This window comes from Panthera onca, chromosome A1, assembly GCF_046562875.1.
Source record: "Panthera onca isolate mPanOnc1 chromosome A1, mPanOnc1 haplotype 2, whole genome shotgun sequence".
In the NCBI taxonomy this organism is placed as follows: Eukaryota; Metazoa; Chordata; class Mammalia; order Carnivora; family Felidae; genus Panthera; species Panthera onca.
The window spans coordinates 161,373,089-161,392,166 of NC_138339.1; the positions used below are offsets into that span (position 1 = coordinate 161,373,089).

General features: G+C 53.2%; 1 protein-coding gene and 1 long non-coding RNA gene across 2 annotated transcripts in view; one reads left to right on the forward strand and one right to left on the reverse strand.

Annotated features, from left to right (window-relative positions):
- Positions 1–19,078, reverse strand: part of LOC144617421 (uncharacterized) — a 292,948-nt gene that overhangs the window by 162,178 nt on the left and 111,692 nt on the right. The window lies entirely within an intron of this gene.
- IRS2 (insulin receptor substrate 2) overlaps positions 13,417–19,078 on the forward strand; it is a 32,238-nt gene continuing 26,576 nt past the window's right edge. Inside the window, exon 1 of the mRNA XM_060636701.3 lies at positions 13,417–18,001. Coding sequence (XP_060492684.2) covers positions 14,002–18,001 — 4,000 coding nt within the window. The 5' untranslated portion in view covers positions 13,417–14,001. The remainder of the gene's footprint in view (positions 18,002–19,078) is intronic.

Sequence of the window (19,078 nt, forward strand, 5' to 3'; positions counted from 1 at the left end):
AAAACTTAACAAACACATACGTGCTTTGTCCTGAGAGGTTTCTGGAATTAAGAATTAGAATAAACAAATCCTACATTACCGTAATAGTACATGAGAAATAGACTAAGATTTTATCTATTAATCCCCTTTTTTTGCAAAATTACATTTTGTCCCCTAGAGATCCTCAGCTTTTTCTTTCTGATTGGCTCCATTCATTTTTCCCCCTCTAGCAATGGTTAGAAAATAAACCATCACTTTTCTGGAACTATACATAGAAATATTTATTAAAAACCTACTAATTTGTACTATATATCCACTTCACGCACGTTTTTCCAGAATGCACAATATAGGACAAGAAGTAGCGAGGGTTTAGTCATAAACTTTGACTCCTCCTCCAGAAGACTCAGATTTGCCAACCTCACCCAATCCCTTCATCAGGAGGTGCTGGGATGGATTCTTCTAGAAACCTTGAGGTCAATGAGTTCCTCTACAGCTCATAGCCCTGTAACTTGGGGTCGCACTCAGAATGTAGGTTTCCCGGATCACCTCTTTCCCCTCCTCACTCCACCCCCTCCTGGCACCCAAATCCACTGCTCCCCTTCCTGGGTCATTTGATGCACCTTCTAGATTTTGCACACGTCGACCTAGAGAAACAAGCCTGTGTATATCCTCAGGTGTCAGCCCTCCACTCCCTAGACAGAAGGTCCACAAGGTCTCTGAGTCTGTGGCCCGCAGATGGTATGACACAGAATACAAAGTCATAACAAACCTTTATTGACTATGTATAATGTGCTGGCCCTTTCCCAGGTCATGATCTCACGGTTCATGGGTTCGAGCCCCGCGTCGGGCTCTGTGCTGACAGCTCGGAGCCTGGAGCCTGCTTTGAATTCTGTGTCTCCCTCTCTCTCCGCCCCTCCCTTACTCACACTCTGTCTCTTTCTGTCTCTCAAAAATAAATAAGCATTGAAAAAAAAATGTGCCGGCCCTTTATGATTCAAAGGGCTTAATGTACCCGTTCACTTGCGCCTTTCTATAATCGCAAAAATGTTCTAGTAGAGGAAAAAGTACGCAAGTATAACCCAAACAGGTAGAATAGGCGGGACAAGAATGTGTCGAGCATCAACCGTGTGGTTCCTTGACAAAGCGGATCCAGGGTAAAGCGGGAATCAACAGCGGCCCAGGGCAGGGCGGAGGGGCCACGAACGGAGGTGCTCTGAGGCCGTGGGGTGAAGAAAGCCGGCCAGCCTGCAGCGGCGAGGATGGGAGGAAAGGTCGGGCACCAGTTTCCATGCCTGTTCCAGAATAACATCGACATTCATCACGCGTGATTGGGGGCGCCTGATAGTTGTCTAATGGCACGACCTCTGGAAATTCTTGACCTGAGCACTCGAAGGGAGCTGCTGGTATAAACAAGTTGCATACGCCACAGGTACTATGTGAACAAGTTCTAACAAGCTGTCAGCTTGAGTCGAGGAAAGGGATTCTGACCCATGTTCCTCTCTGCCCCTCCCCCACTCGCACTCTGTCCGTATGTCTGTCTCTCTCTCTCTCTCAAAAATAAACATTAAAAAAAAAAGAAAGAGCAAGACGACATTGACTTTGGGGGAGAGTCGGTAATGGGGGCTCTAAGATTCACAACAAGACAGCCTTGAGATGGAGAGGACAACGGAGACCCATGTCCAGACATGACAGAGGCCCACACACAACAATCAGGGGCACACACGGATCTCTCTCCGTCCCTGTCCCCCACGAGGTACCTCCTGGCTGGTGCCCCTCTGTGCACCCATGACAGCTCGTGCTGCACCCATCGTGGATGCCAGCACAAGCAAAACCAAGAGAAGGGGACTCAGGTGCCCTCCCAGAGGCCAAGCCCCACTCCCGGCCACACAGTTCAGTAAGCATCTTCACAGATACTACGAAAACTCAACCTGTCATGCATCCCACCCCTCCCACCATCCACCTGCTCCCACGGAGTCATGCTAAGTGGTCCTTGCTTTTCGACCAGCCCCATTTTCCTCCTTTGTTTCCCGAACACTTCTAGTCCATCCTTCTAAGAGTCATCCCACTGTAAACCTGAGTGTGTGTCCTATGGGAACCCAAGCTCTTGCCCTTGGTCCCCAGCTCAGCTCTCCCGCACTTGCACCTGCTGTCCTTGTTGACACCCATGGCTTTGGCCGCACAGACCTTCCAACGCAGAAGGGAAGTGTTCTGTCCCTTGCATTTCCTCCTCAGGGACCCTGGCCCGTTTTACGTGCGTCTCTGGATTCCAACCCCTCCCTCTCCACAGATGCCCAGGAGGAGATCCAGGCCTACCTCACCGAATGACTCCTCGTGGTTGTCACGACTGTGCCCGCTGCCACCCCCCGCTCCCGCTCTGCTCACACCCGTGACCCCCACCCTGCTGGTCCCCCCCAACTCCCGTTCAAAGACTGCTTCTTCCCTGGGCCCCCAGTGGGCTCCTCCTTCTGCCCTTCCCAATGCCAGTGTGATCTGGGCAGCCGGGCCTTCTTCTCACTCACCCTCTTGGCATGGCTCTAGCAGCCTGCCCGGGCCCCCAAACTCATCTCCTGTCCAAACCCCTCCGACAGTCTGCCAACATCTTCCCTTGGGTGGCTGGGTCACCTCTCCATTCTCCCTCCGCCACCTTCTCTCAGGAGAGGGCTCTGTGGGTCCCAGTCACCCCGCAAGACTTTCCAGTAGCCATTTCTGACTCTGCCCCTCCTCCCGCATGCCCAAACTCTCACCAAGGTCTACTGAGCCCTTAGTTAAAACTAAAATTAATTATTTTCACCCCTTTGACCATTGAACAGATTCTTGTGTTACAAAATTCAGAAAACCCGTCTTCCACCCTGCCCCAGCCCAGATCCGCACTGTGACTTATATGCCCACCTTACAGCATATCCTCAGTGTGATTATGGGTCACTGTAAACAGAGCTGACACGTTCCTGTTCCCGTCACATATACCCTGCTATTCATTTACACCACCCTTACACCTACTGGGTTTTAGACGGGTGTGCCTTGTTTATAAAAGGGGCACTTGGTTGTTAGCACTATAATGTTTTAATTATTTAATTTAATGTTTGAAATTGTAATCCAGGGGCGCCTGGGTGGCTCAGTCGGTTGAGCGCCTGACTCTTGATTTCAGTCATGATCCCAGGGTCATGGGATCGAATCCTGCATCTGTCTCTCTCTCTCTGTCTTTTTCTCTCTCTCCCTTTGCCCCTACCCCCTCCCTCTCCCTCTCTCTCTAAAAAAGCAAAACAAAATAAATGCTTTGAAATTGTAATCCAGTCATGATTCGGAACACCATCTGTATATTTCCTTACAGGCTAAGATAGATAGATAGGTAGGCAGGTAGCTGGAGACATAGATAAAATTTGATCAGTTCCAAATTGTTGGCATTCAACTTGCTTCCACATTTTTCTTATTCCAGGCAAGACTGAAATGAAGATACTTCAATACATATTGTTTCACATATGTGTATTTGTCTCTATTGCAATCATCAATGCGATAAATACCCTCATAAAGAAATCACTTCGCACATGCACAAGTAATTCCTAGAAGCTAAATCATGGGTCCAGGCATGTGGGCATTTGCCACTCTGATAGATACAGTCAAGCTGCTCAGCACACGTGTTTCTGTTGGTACCACCACAGCCCTGTGTGGGAACCTTGCCCAACATTCTGGCAAACACACTGTGTTATCAAATTCTCAATCTGAGCCAATCTGATAGGTGAATGATTGTACCACTTTGTGGTTTTAATTTGCATTTATCTTATTATGTGAAAGGTTGAGCAAACTTTCATATATTTAAGACTTTCTTGCATGTGCTTATGTTATCATGACATCTGTGCTGTTCCTTCACCCATTTTTACACTACGATTTTGGATTCTTTATTAAATTGTCTTACAGGAGCCCTTAAGGTATTATACAAAGACATAAGAATTAACACTTTATCTGTGATGCTGGCTATGCTTTCTTCCCAGTTCACTTTCTGCACTTTGACTTTGCTTTTACTGTATTTTCTCCCTGCAAGATTGTTTCAGAAAGTCAAAGTCATCAATATTTCTTTCATTTTCTCCTACATTTTATGGTTTTGTGTTTTAATGCTTAAATCCTCAATTCAACTGACGTTTTAGTGAAAGGAGACAGGCATTCAAATTTAATGTGTCTGCAGGGGTGCCTGGGTGGCTCAGTTGGTTGAGTGTCCGACTCTTGATTTCAGCTCAGGTCATGATCTCACGGTTCGTGAGTTGGAACCCCGCGTTGGGCTCTGGGCTGATGGCTCAGAGCCCGGAGCCTGCTTCGGATTCTGTGTCTCCCTCTCTCTCTACCCCTCCCCCATTCATGCTCTGTCTCTCTCTGTCTGAAAAATAAATAAACCTTAACGTGTCTTCAGACATATTTTCCAGGTATGCAAACCCCATTTATTGGATAATCTGTCTTCTCCCCCAGCGAGGTAAAATGCCAGCCTTGTAACACACTCATTTCCCCTGTGTCATTGGATCTTTCTGCACTTAGTTGACCCTTTGATTTAGCAATTTGCATGTAGTTTCTCTTCTTCGGTGAGCTTCCAGAGGGTGCTGTCGGGTCTGAAAGTGCATTTCCTCTTCCTGACGAGCTCATTGGGTAGCCTCCCCTGTGCCATGCATGCCGGCAGAGGATGGGAGCTGCTAGGGTCAGAGACTCGTGACACAGACAACAGTGTGACTGGCTTCTTGTTCCCTCCCCAAGTACCACGGGGGTGCCATGGAGAAGCCCGGTGCATGCTACCTGTGCAGAAGGTTGTCACAGAGCACTCAACGGGCTGGGGGAACCCACCTCTTTTGTAGCAGGAAAGAAACAAGCCTGCCGTTTGTCCTGGAAGGCGCCATCGCTTCGTATCTCAGAGCGGCTGTCTGCAAACACACTCCTAGAAATGGCTTGAGGGAAGGGAGGTCGCCATGCTTATTTCTTTTACCCAGCCAGCGGTGTGGGAGCCCAAGAGACCCAGGGAACCAGCAGGCACCACTGGGTGGCTGGTGTCGGCTTGCACTTTTGTGCCCACGGGACCACACACGGTATCTGGCACAAAGGAAATGCTTGAAATATATTGATAACTTTGCTAGAATCAAATATTTCACTGGGTTAGTATGAACTGGTCACCAGATAGCATAACCAGAAAGCACGTACCCGTGTTATTTCATACCATGTAAACAGTTCCTTAGCCCACAGACCGAGGTGGGATCAGAACATTGGCTTTTTTAAAAGTCAACCTAACACTGGACTTAACAGAATTAGTAATGTTTGACTAATTACAACTGATTTCCATGGAAAGAAATTTGGAGACTGTGTTTACTAGTTTAATTCCCTAGGATGTGTTCAGTTTGGAACAGGAGGGTAGGAGGGTAGCTTCGAAAAGCATGCTCCGGTTTCAGTGCCCTTAATTTATTTTAAATGGATGAGCCTTATTTATAAGATGGGCTCTTGGTGCTTATCGCCAAAAGGTTTTAATGATGCATTTTCACGTTTGAAATTGTAATCCAATCATAACGGGGAACACCATCCGGTAAACAAAGCTGGGGAAACAAAAAGGGGTTTGGCCTCCTATGGAATGAGCTCGAGACTGCAAACACCATTCAGAAGGCGGAAAAGGGAACTCGGTTAAGAATTCAAAGGGAAGAGAAGGACCAAGGGGACTGGCAGCGAGATGCCACGGCACACCAGCTCATTGTATTTAAGGAGCAGTTTGAGACGGGGACTTGCACGCAGGGACCATGGGGCTATGGCTCTCTACCTGAGCACTGAATCAGAACGGGGGCAGGGCAGACATGCTTCTGTGGGAGCGAGGGGAACACCTGATGGTACAGGTGCAGGAACCAGAGGCCCTGGGAGCTGTGGTCCTGACCAAATCTCTCAGGGTCATGTGCAAAGCTATTCCCATGTTAACTGTGCAACACCTAACATCAGTGGAATCAAATCAAATCAAATCAAATCAAATCAAATCAAAAGACACCTTAAAAAAAGATTCATTTTAAAGTTGCCTCGATTCACCTCGTACTTTTCTCATGCATCCCTCCTTCCTCTGAGTGCAAACAAAATTACAATTGGAAGATCGTTTTATTTACCAAGGTGAAGTTCCATTCTTGTTTTCTTATTTCCATATCCCCTTGTCCCGCAATTTTCCTGAACATGTAATTTGATGTGATGTGAGACCGTTGGTAAAAGTTTTGTGCTCGGAGACGAAAATCACTTTCTCTGGCACATATTCTTGGCAAGAAGAGGCTAAGATAGCAGCCTTAAGAATTAATATAAACCACTAAGAAAATGCCGGATGATGGTCATAATAACATCTAATAATTTTTGTGTCCAAGTTATGAGACAGTATTGAATAAAAGCTACAAGAGAAAAAAGAAACTTAAACGTTAATCACTTAAGGAAACAGTGCCGTATTATTTAGATAGAAAACGAAGGGCAACGACTTACATTCTAGGTAATTCCTAAAACACATTTGATGCTTAACGAATACTGGACACATGCTTAGTAACTTGGTGATTTTTGTATTTTGGATTGAGGAAGATATCAATTCACCTGAGCAGTGAAGGATATTCCTATTTTTCTATTACTCTATAATGAAAACACAGAGTGACTTTATCCAACGAGGTTAAGTTACTGCATGCATATTGGTTTCCTTTCTAATTCATACTATAAGGGATGTTGGTGCCATCTTGAAATTGTAATACACCTCTACGGTGTAGAAATTTTAAAGTCACGTACCAGATTCCCAAAATAAAAACAGAAAAATGTCAACTCTCAAAATAGCAATATATTCCATTGTCCGTTTGCTTTTCAACAGCAGCCGTAAATATGGCTTTTTAATTCTTACTATTCGCTACATAAAAAAGGCAGTCATGGGGCGCCTGGGTGGCTCAGTCGGTTGAGCGTCCGACTTCGGCTCAGGTCATGATCTCGCGGTCCGTGAGTTCGAGCCCCGCGTCAGGCTCTGTGCTGACCGCTCAGAGCCTGGACCCTGTTTCAGATTCTGTGTCTCTCTGACCCTCCCCCGTTCATGCTCTGTCTCTCTCTGTCTCAAAAATAAATAAACGTTAAAAAAAAATTAAAAAAAAAAAGGCAGTCTTGCAGTATAACAAGTAATTTTAAGAACATTTTTAGGGGCACCTGGGTGGCTCAGTTGGTTAAGCGGCTGGCTTCAGCTCAGGTCATGATCTCATAGTTTGTGAGTTCGAGCCCTGTTGTCGGGCTCTGTGCTGACAGTTCGGAGCCTGGAGCCTGCTTCGGATTCTGTGTCTCCCTCTCTCTCTCTCTGCCCTTCCCCTGCTCATGCTCGGTGTCTCTCAAAAATAAACATAAAACATTTTTAAAAAGAAAATTTTTATATGGAATTCTTATTTTTGTCCTCTTTTAGCAAGAGGCTGGGCTGACATATAAAAAAGAGCTGGCAGCTGCGGGATACTGGCTGGTGTTTGCAGTGGTCATTCTGAGAACCAGCTTATCTGAACTGACTATCTCCAGTTAACACCCATCCGGGAGCAGAAAACGGCACTAAATGCACCTGCATTATTTTCTTGTGAACCTCACTAATTCGTATTTCCTCAAACTAGTGCAGTCGATATCCTCTGTTATACATGATCTAAACAAGGTAAACAGTACAATAATAATAATATGTAAGAAGTTAGTCGTGCTTCTGAAACATTGTATGTGGGTGCACAGGACAGGGAAGGCAGGGAATGAAAAGAACAAGATTCTATTTCCACTTGCGATGGAATCATGTATTTACAGTATCAGCATCATGAGAGAATTGTATATGTTTTACTCGTCCCAGAGACTGGTACGGATCACATTGTATAGCATACATGAGTATAGTGATGAGCTATCCTTACTAGTTATTATTATTGCTATTTTACATATCACCATCTTCTGTCCAACCACAGAGAAAGGCACCAGAAAGGCATGCTTGGCAGTAAAGAAAGCAAATCTTCTGATCTCTTCACTCTACTTAGATAACTCACCTCTAAACGCCATTTCCTACCTTGACTACCTCTAGTAGTTACATTCCCTAAAGACGGATGAAAACAAGTAAAAAGAATGTAATTTTTACATTTAAAGTTGGTAAGTCGTGAGTGTGCAAGTTCACGTTACCTTCATAAAAAATAGCCACATGTGACATTTATTAACTGCCACTTATTACTTGCAGTTTAAAAACGATTTTGTTATCCTTGGCTTTTAAGATACATTTTCTTTCCCATCCGTACTTTTTCAAACGTTGCTTTTCAATATCCCTCAGGATGCCTGGCTTATTCTAAAAACAAAAATTTGAGACTGGCAAGTCGACTTAGTGAAGAAATGCGATAAAAAGCTTGCTTGCAAGACAAACCAATCTTGACTGTAACTCACGTTTACTCCACAATAATCCTGACTTCATATCCTTGTTTGTTTTCATTGTGTTGCCTATGAAGTTTTCCAAAGTCTTAAACGATCGTTGATACTCAGTTTTCATACAGTAACTGCTCTTGGTAAGTAAATATGCAGATTGAGCTAAAATACATTAGAAAATGTGAACATATTAGCTTGATACTTACCCAATCATAAAAAATAAGCTTTTAAACTGAATGTGTCCTTTCATTTGTCCTCTGATTGTGCCCCGAGTCGCTCATTGTCAGTTTTATCCCAAACTGCTTCTACCCACCTATTTAGAGATTTGTGCACAGCAAGTGTAAGGTAGGTTAGGTTGTAACCAATTTTCGGCCACCTCCCTGGCTGCAGCATCTTGCAAAAAAGCCTGTTCTGCCTTAGGAAGAAGCACGGCCGGGTGGTGGCACTCTTCACAAGAACGGGTCACATTTCGCTGTTATCTTTAGGTTGGATTTCAAAACAACTCTAGAAAACAGACTCAAAGGCAAGCCTGGGACAGCACGTGAGCTGCAGCAAAGGGGAAGGTTTGTGACTACAGTCCAGTTCCACAAAACGCCGGAGCAGCTGGCAAAGAGCAGGGTGGCTTGTGTCCTGCTCACCACCCCCCCACCCACACAGCAGTTTACAAACAGGGCGAAAGCTCGCTCCTAGAGCAAACAGTGGGATCAATGAACACGGGCTGATCTTTCCTCCCTAACATTTGCTCTGTTCAAGGACACATGGCTCTCCTCACCGCTCATGCCCCCTCCCTTCTGGAAAATATAGCTGTGTCATTTTAGAGACTCTTTTTTTTAATGTCATCTGCTTGTGATCAACACATTGAGAGGCAGACAATTTTGCTTTGCTCTGACAGAAAACCACAGTAACACCAACCAAACAACGTTTTAACCCAGCAGCTAGAACGCTGACAGCCAATACCTACCCAGGGCACCAATCTGGTCGTGCAAAACGTGAGTTTTGTTATAGGGCCAAGCATCCCAAGAGGGTTATTCTAAGAAGAAACCCTTTTGGTTTGTTTTTGTTTGTTTGTTTTACGCTTCAGTAATGTTAGGCAGTCATTCATGTAAAATTTTAATTTCTATCATGGAAAGTCTGTGGGGGGAAGGTCTGTTTTGTTTTGAATTTAGAAATATAGTCTCAAAATTCAAACACCACAAAATCCAGAGGTGAATTAATAAAAATGTTAAGTTACTAACCATAGTCACTTTGTAATTGCTGGTTTATACATTTCTTCAACATATTTAAAATGAAAATGTTGTGAGTATTGGGTTAGCTGTGCTACTACATGAGGATTTTCTCCAAGGAGTTTTGATTCACTGCATACATTTTCCAGAAGAATTCTCATGTTTAAAGTTATAGTAGTTTGCTTCACCTTACGTGTACATGAAATAGTCATTTATTTGAGAAAACCCCTTCTCCCCAGTGAATATTTCAGAAAGACACAAATTGAGATACACAAGTACTTACGATGAGCAAAATAAATACTAAAGTGGAAACCTTCACAATGTCCAAGGAACCAATACAATCTATTAAATCTTGGTGCTTTAGATATTCGAAAAGTCATGCACAGGTAGTAAGTTATCCAAACAGCAGTTACATTCTCTCTTGTAAATCATTCTGTTGCACACAATTAGCATGTTACAAAATTCTTGTGAAATTTCAGTTGAAACATATTAGCAAATATATTTGTGAAAAAAAAAACAAAAAAAAAAAAACCAGCTTTGAAAGTGCAGGAAGTCCCCTTATGAATTCTAGATGGGGAAAAGTCTGTCTCTTCCTGGTTCATTCATCAGAGAAAGAGAAATTTATTAAATGAGCTACTGAACCACATTATTTAATACGGCAAAATGTGATGAAATGCTCTACTTTTTAAAAAGACTGAACATGTCCTCTGACATAAGCCTCTGAACTTAAAATCTACACCTTCTAAAGCACATTTTACTTTATTTTACTTTATTTTATTTTTTTCCTCATAAAGCACATTTTAAATTAAATTGTCCTTTTAAATTTAAAAGGACATTTTAAACTGAAGCTATTCTAACTGGTCGTATAGTATGCCACTTAACTATCTGCTCAGTTAGTTTTTAGATACAGTTCATCTAGATAGAAAATACTGTCAAACAGCTACACAGGATTAAGAATTAAGAAGAAAAAAAAACTCACAAGCACTAAAACGTTACCTACTTTTCTCCTCCTTAAGTGTGCCTTTGTTACAGGAAACAGAGAAGAGAATTAATGATGCTTACTATTATTTGCATTGTGGATTTGTGGTGCGTTTTTAACGTCTACATTTTTATGAAATTGACTGCTTTATAATAGGTAATTAAATTATTCCAGTAAGGACTTTTTGTTTTAATAAAAGAGTCCTCGTGTACGATTTTATGTAAAGAAAGCAAAACAGGCAAACAGAAAAACACTCCTTGCTAAAAGATACGGCCAGTTAGTTATCCGTAAAACCAAAGAGAACTTCCAAGGGAAGGTCTTGGACCCTGAGAAAAACTTTCATCCAGGCTGCTTGTTGGCAACAGACCATGCGTGGAGAGCAGCTTGGCAGATGTTATTAGCTGACTTTTGCTGAAAAAGTATGGGGGAACAGTTGGAAAATCACAAGGTGTCGAACAAGCTTTAAATAAATAAAGCGCTTATTTGGCAATGGGAAGGGAGGAAGGCAGGGATACCTCTAATGACAGAGTTCCTTACTGTCGGTTTCATGGGCTGACTTCTTAATGAGAATGGAAATTGTACCTCCCACACTTGTATTTCGAGGTTCTAGGACTACAGAATGACAATTAGTTTGCAATTTTGTACGAAAAGCCACAACCAAAAAGGAAAGAATGGAACAATTGCAAGAAGTACTTTTTTCGAGGAGCTCAGTGGAGCTCAGTATCCCGTTAGGCTGAGTTAGAGGTTGTGCCACGTCCGCGTCTGCTAGTTAGGGTTCCTGAACACACAGGCAGACCCATTCAGACCCTTCCTGTGGGGAGGCGGAAATCATCACAAAGCCAGTAAAACTGGGCCACATTCCCCTTCCACTCCCAGATAAGAATTCCTTCATCCCTCCTTTCCCAGTAGACCTATTGCTAGGCAACATTTGCTAACGGAGGAAGGACAACAAGATCTGAAAGGAACAGGAAGCCGGACTACCGTGTTCACGAAGGTGCGCCCAACAGGTGCACACACACGACACACACATGCATGCAGGCACACACGTGAAACAACATTCCCACAGGTATTATTTTTTAAAGCATGACTGAAAATGGAAGATGGACTTTAAATATACTTTTTATATATCAAACCCTCCTGATATATGCCTCACCGATTATTCTTCCCAAATTTATGCGACTCATCGAGAATCATAACGGTGTACTTGCTAAAGAGTAAAAACGCTGTTTTTTGGGGCACATAACATTAACTAGCAGGATCTTTAAGTCACATGCCTACAAGTATGTTAACATATTTATCACCGTTTCAAAACCTACATTTTCCTTAGACTTAAGACTTCATTGCATTTGAAATAAAGACTCTTATAAACTATAGAGGGCATTCAAAGGCAAACTTCCAGGACTTAATAAAAAATAACCAACGTTATTGTTTCCAATTATCTCATGAAGACACACGAATTAAAGAAAGAAAACAGACAAGGGCCTGTTTTGTTAGCCTTCTCAGTCCCTGCGAGACCCGGAGCCGGCTGCGGTCTGAACTCTGGGACACACATCCTCACCAGCTGCCCCCACTGTGACATTTGGGAGACGCGACCACGTGGGTTCTTATTTGCAATCGACTTTGAAAGTCACAAAAGCCGTCACAAAAGCCATGGAGACGGGGATATCGGAAGCACTTCTTCAAGGGCATCTTCAACGGCAGCGACTGCCGGCGAAGGGCGCGCAGGTCTGGAGCCGCCCACCGCCGTCCGCGCCAACGCGCGCGGGGCCCGGAGGGTCTGGTGGGAGGCAGGCACCCGCCGCGGGCACCCGGGCTGCGGGCTGTTTTCTCGCTGGAGCCCGCCCTCTTTCCGGCACTATGGAAACTGCATTTTTGTACGCCCGCTCGTCCTCCTTCTCTTTCTCTGGTTCCATCCCAAACAGACGATTTCAACTTCCCGAGAACCTGACAAGTGAATGGCGCTGATGACGCCCCGGAAGAGCCCACGACCTGGGTGCGGGGGAAGGGCGCCCCCGAGCGGGTGGGACCCTGGGAGCCGCCCGAGGCGAGCGCGGCCCCGGATCGGGGGCGGCGGGGAGGGAGGGGGCGCCGCGCCCCTCCCCTCCTTCCAGGAAAGGGCACCGAGCTGCTATCGATCCGGCGCTCACCGGTGACTAATGTGATGCTCGTAAACAAGGCGCGGGCCGGGCACCCGGGAACCACCCAGGCGCAAACCCGCCGCGGCGGGGCGGGCGCGCGCCCACCCGGAATTTGGGCGCCAGATCCGCTCGCCCAAGCGTGCGTGTGGGTGGGAGGGGGGTTACGAGAGGGCGGCCAAGCTCATTGCCCCTTCTTGCCCCCGCGAGTGGAACGGCAGCAGGGCGACGCGGGGCCCGAGGGAAGGGTGCTGCCGCCCCCCTCGCCGGCGCCCGGCCCCCGGCTCGGCGGTCTCGGCCCTTGATCTCCACCGGCCCCCCGCCCCCTGCAGTGTCCCCTCCCCCGGTCTCCTCCCCGGCGGAAGCTGCGAGCCCAATTAATTGAGTCAAAGGCGGGAGGGAAGGCCCTCCGCGCGGCGGCCGGCCCCCGCCCCTCGTGCGCGCCCCTTTTCCCGCCCTGGGTGGCATCTCCTCCGCCGGCATCCACAACGAGCCTCTGATTAATGAGGCCGGGGCCAGCCCCCACCCCGCCCGGGCCCTGGCCTCCGCGGGAGGGGGAGGGGACGGCGGGAAACGCAGCCCCGGGAGAAAGGGGGGCGGGGCGGGGGCGCGCGGCCCGCCCCCCCGCGGCCCGCGCCCATTGGCCGCGCCGGCCGTCCGTCGGGGGGCGCGGCGCCAATGCGGGCGGCGGGGCGGGGCGGCCGCGCCGTGTGTGCCTGCGTCACGCCGAGTCACATGTTGTTTTGCTCTTAGTTCAGTCACTCGGTGCGCGATGTGTTACTCGCTGTGCGGCGGGGACCGCGACGATCCCGGGTCGCCGTTGGCAGCGGCGGCGGCGGCAGCAGCAGCAGCAGCAGCAGCCCGGGTGGCGGCGCGGACCCCGAGTGCCCGGGCGCACCCCGGCACCCCGGAGCGCGGCGCGGCGGCGGGACCGGTGCGGCCGCGCGCGCCTTAAGCTCGGCCCCGCGGCTCGGGGACCCCGACTCCCGGCCCAGCCAGCGAGTCCCCAGGCGCCGCCCGAGAGCCCGGGAGGCAAGCGGCCGCGGGGAGCCGGGCCAGGGGGCGGCCACCGCCCGCGCCGGGCATCCTCTGGGGCCCGGGAGCGCGGAGGGCGCTGCGCCACCGCGCGGTGCCGGCCCCCGCGGGCCTCCCCCGACCTTCCCCACCTCCTGGGCCCGAGGGACGCGGGCTCGGGCGGGCGAGCAGGGGGTAGGGTGGGGGGGCGGGGAGGGAGCCGCCCCCGCCCGCGCCCCCTCCGCTGTCCCGCGGCTCCTCCACGGCGGGCCGGGCGGCGCGGCCTGAGACGCCGGCGATGGCGAGCCCGCCGCTGCACGGGCCCCCCGGGCCGGCGGGTGGCGACGGCCCCAACCTCAACAACAACAACAACAACAACAACCACAGCGTGCGCAAGTGCGGCTACCTGCGCAAGCAGAAGCACGGCCACAAGCGCTTCTTCGTGCTGCGCGGGCCCGGCGACGAGGCGGCGGCGGCGGGCGGGGGGCCGGCGCCGCAGCCGCCGCGGCTCGAGTACTACGAGAGCGAGAAGAAGTGGCGGAGCAAGGCGGGCGCCCCGAAGCGGGTCATCGCGCTCGACTGCTGCCTGAATATCAACAAGCGCGCCGACGCCAAGCACAAGTACCTGATCGCGCTCTACACCAAGGACGAGTACTTCGCCGTGGCGGCCGAGAACGAGCAGGAGCAGGAGGGCTGGTACCGCGCGCTCACCGACCTGGTCAGCGAGGGCCGCGCGGGCGCCGGCGACGCGCCCCCCGCCGCCGCCACCGCCGCGTCCTGCAGCGCCTCCCTGCCCGGCGCCCTGGGCGGCTCGGCCGGCGCCGCCGCGGCCGATGACAGCTACGGGCTGGTGGCGCCCGCCTCGGCCGCCTACCGCGAGGTGTGGCAGGTGAACCTGAAGCCCAAGGGCCTGGGCCAGAGCAGGAACCTGACGGGCGTGTACCGCTTGTGCCTGTCGGCGCGCACCATCGGCTTTGTGAAACTTAACTGTGAGCAGCCGTCGGTGACGCTGCAGCTCATGAACATTCGCCGCTGCGGCCACTCGGACAGCTTCTTCTTCATCGAGGTGGGCCGGTCGGCCGTCACGGGCCCAGGTGAGCTGTGGATGCAGGCCGACGACTCGGTGGTGGCTCAGAACATCCACGAGACCATCCTGGAGGCCATGAAGGCGCTCAAGGAGCTCTTCGAGTTCCGGCCGCGCAGCAAGAGCCAGTCGTCGGGCTCGTCCTCCACACACCCCATCAGCGTCCCCGGCGCGCGCCGCCACCACCACCTGGTCAACCTGCCCCCCAGCCAGACGGGCCTGGTGCGCCGCTCGCGCACCGACAGCCTGGCCGCCACCCCGCCGGCAGCCAAGTGCAGCTCGTGCAGGGTGCGCACGGCCAGCGAGGGCGACGGCGGCGCGGCGGCGGCGGGGGCCGGGGCGGCGGGCGGCAGGCCCGTGTCGGTGGCCGGGAGTCCCCTGAGCCCCGGACCGGTGCGAACGCCCCTGAGCCGCTCACACACCCTGAGCGGCGGCGGCGGCGGCGGCGGCGGCGGCGGCGGCCGCGCGGGCAAGGTGGCGCTGGCGCCGGCAGGGGGCGCCCTGCAACACAGCCGCTCCATGTCCATGCCCGTGGCGCACTCGCCCCCAGCAGCCACCAGCCCTAGCAGCCTGTCGTCCAGCAGCGGGCACGGCTCCGGCTCCTACCCGCCGCCTCCGGGCCCGCACCCGCACCTGCAGCACCCCCTGCACCAGCCCGCGAGCCAGCGGCCCTCCAGCGGCAGCGCCTCGGCCTCGGGGTCCCCCAGCGACCCCGGCTTCATGTCTCTGGACGAGTACGGCTCCAGCCCTGGGGACCTGAGAGCCTTCTGCAGCCACCGGAGCAACACGCCCGAGTCCATTGCAGAGACGCCCCCGGCCCGGGACGGCAGCGGGGGCGAGCTGTACGGGTACATGACCATGGACCGGCCCCTGAGCCACTGTGGCCGCCCCTACCGCAGAGTCTCCGGGGACGGGGCCCAGGACGTGGACAGAGGCCTGAGGAAGCGGACGTACTCCCTGACCACACCTGCCCGGCAGCGTCCCGTGCCCCAGCCCTCCTCTGCGTCCCTGGACGAATACACCCTGATGCGGGTCTCCTTCTCTGGCAGCTCCGGCCGCCTCTGCCCGTCCTGCCCCGCCTCGTCTCCCAAAGCGGCCTACCACCCCTACCCCGAGGACTACGGGGACGTCGAGATCGGCTCCCACAGGAGCTCCAGCAGTAACCTGGGCACGGACGACGGCTACATGCCCATGACCCCCGGCGCGGCCCTCACGGGGGGTGGCAGTGGCAGCTGTAGGAGTGACGACTACATGCCCATGAGCCCCACCAGCGTGTCCGCCCCAAAGCAGATCCTGCAGCCTCGGGCTGCTGCTGCGGCCTTGCCCCCCGCGGGAGCGCCGGTGTCCATGCCCGCGGCCGGCAGGGCCTTCCCAGCCAGCGGGGGCAGCTACAAGGCGAGCTCCCCGGCGGAGAGCTCCCCCGAGGACAGCGGGTACATGCGTATGTGGTGTGGCTCCAAGCTGTCCATGGAGAACGCAGACAGCAAGCTGCTGCCCAACGGGGACTACCTCAACATGTCCCCCAGCGACGCAGGCGCCTCCGGGACCCCTCCCGACTTCTTCTCCGCCGCCTTGCATGGCAGCGGGGAGACGCTCAGGGGAGTGCCCGGCTATTGCCACAGCTCCCTGCCCCGCTCCTACAAGGCTCCCTACACCTGCAACGGGGACAACAACGACCAGTATGTGCTCATGAGCTCTCCGGTGGGGCGCATCCTGGAAGAGGAGAGGCTGGAGCCGCCGGCCAGCCCAGGGACCGCGCCGTCCAGCGGCTGCGGCGGTGGCGGCCACGCCCAGCCTCCTCACCCAGCAGTGCCTTCGCCTGGCAGGCCAAGTGGCAGCGTTGGCGGCCGCCCAGAGGGCTTCCTGAACCAGCGCTGCCGGGCCGTGCGGCCCACGCGCCTGTCCCTGGAGGGGCTTCAGACCCTGCCCAGCATGCACGAGTACCCGCTGCCACCCGAGCCCAAGAGCCCCGGTGAGTACATCAACATTGACTTCGGCGACGCGGGAGCTCGCCTGTCGCCTCCCGCACCCCCGCTGCTGGCCTCGGCCGCCTCGTCGTCCTCGCTGCTGTCCGCCAGCAGCCCGGCCTCCTCCCTGGGCTCGGGCACCCCGGGCACGAGCGGCGACAGCCGACAGCGCTCCCCGCTGTCCGACTACATGAACCTCGACTTCAGCTCGCCCAAGTCACCCAAGCCGGGCCCCCAGGGCGGGGACCCCGTGGGCTCGCTGGACGCCCTCCTGTCCCCCGAGGCCTCCTCCCCCTATCCGCCGCTGCCCCCGCGCCCTGCGGCGCCCGCCTCCGCCCTGCAGCAGCAGCCGCTGCCTCCGCCCCCTCCAGGCGAGCTGTACCGCCTGCCCCCCGCCCCCGCCGCCCAGGGCCCCAGCGCTGCCTCCTCGTCGTCCTCGGAGACTGGGGACAATGGTGACTACACCGAGATGGCCTTCGGCGTGGCTGCCACCCCGCCGCAACCCATCGCCGCCCCCCCGAAGCCGGAAGGTGCCCGCGTGACCAGCCCCACGTCCGGCGTCAAGAGGCTGAGTCTCAGGGATCAAGTGTCGGGAGTGGAGGCCTTCCTGCAGGCCAGCCAGCCCCCGGACCCGCACCGGGGGGCCAAGGTCATCCGCGCAGACCCGCAGGGGGGCCGCCGCCGCCACAGCTCCGAGACCTTCTCCTCGACCACCACTGTGACCCCCGTGTCCCCGTCCTTCGCCCACAACCCGAAGCGCCACAACTCGGCTTCCGTGGAAAACGTCTCTCTCAGGAAAAGCAGCGAAGGGGCCGGCGGCGGCGGCCTGGCTGGGGGCGACGAGCGCCCCACGTCCCCCCGCCAGCTGCAGCCACCGCCCCCCCAGCAGGCGCGGCCGTGGCTACCGAGTCAGCCAGGGGGCTTGGTCGGGTGCCCCGGGGGCAGCGGCTCTCCGATGCGCAGGGAGACCTCTGCCGGCTTCCAGAACGGCCTCAACTACATCGCCATCGACGTGAGGGACGAACCTGGGCTGTCACCCGGCCTGCAGCAGCTTCCACACCCGCAGCCGGGAGACAAGAGCGCCTGGGGCCGGACCCGGAGCCTGGGGGGTCTCCTCAGCGCGGTGGGGGGCAGCAGCACCGGTGGGGTGTGCGGGGGGCCCGGCCCTGGCGCCCTGCCCTCCGCCAACACCTATGCCAGCATTGACTTTTTGTCGCATCACCTGAAGGAGGCCACCATTGTGAAAGGTGAGGCCCTTGGAATCTTGCGGTCGGCGGGAGGCAGGGTGGGATGGCCGGGGAGAGGGCCGCTCTGGCTTCACCACCATCCACTCCTTTGGTACCTGGACACAAGCACCAAAATACTGGACAAGCCGCCTTGTTTTGCTTTCCTCTTGGCTCCCCCGGGTTCCTTCTTTGCCAAACAGCCGTAGCGGCCCAGTGGTCTTTGAGTTGAATGTGCAGCTTCGCACCCAGGAGGCTGGGATTCGTTGTTTGGGCCCCGCCCCCTTGTTCTTTTCCCATCGCCTCTCTTCTCCTCCTTCACAGGGCAGGGCCAGTCCCCCCCCCCCCCCCCCGATTTAGCCCCCCCCCCAGAGTGCCCGCTGGCGTTCTTGACCTGGAGTCCTGACTGCTCCCTCACCTTTCTCTTTGTTTTCCTGAAACCAGGTCCCCCCTGATTTCTGCTGAGCCTCAGAGTTTACAAAAACAAGTCTGAAAGTCATTTGGAAAATGAGCATCCATTTTGGTGGCTGCAACAGGGAACAGTTAGTTAACTGTTTCAGTTTTACAAGTAAACTGCAGGGCTTTTCCTTAAGGGAGACTCTTTCTCCTGAGGGTCTGCAGCGGTGACAGTGTTTAAATACCACACCAAAGCAGTGGTTCTCAAACTTGAGCCTGCCCGGGAGTCACCTGGTCAGTGTTTGCCAGAAACCTGGAGGGCTGGGCCGTGTCAAGCCCCAGAGATTCTGATGCAGCAGGTCTAGGGTGTGGCTTAGAATGTGCATTTTTAAGAAATTCCCAGGCTATGCGGATGCTGTTGGGGGGATGCTGTGTGTGTGTGTGGGGGGGGGAGTCCTCTGAGAACTCTGTCCCGTGTTCGACTCACCTGAGGAGGTTCAAGGAATGGGCCTCACCCAGGGCACACTCAAGCAAAGCACCCAGTGGGCAGAGCCCAGGCACCAGTTCTCAGAGTTTGCCCAGGGGATGTTACCGTGCAGTCGGGCTTCAGCATCAGTGCTTTAGAGAAAACAGGCGGGAGACAACAGCACTGGTGTTTTCAAGTCCGATAGCCTGGTGTCCCGTGGTGTTGTTCACAGTCCATTA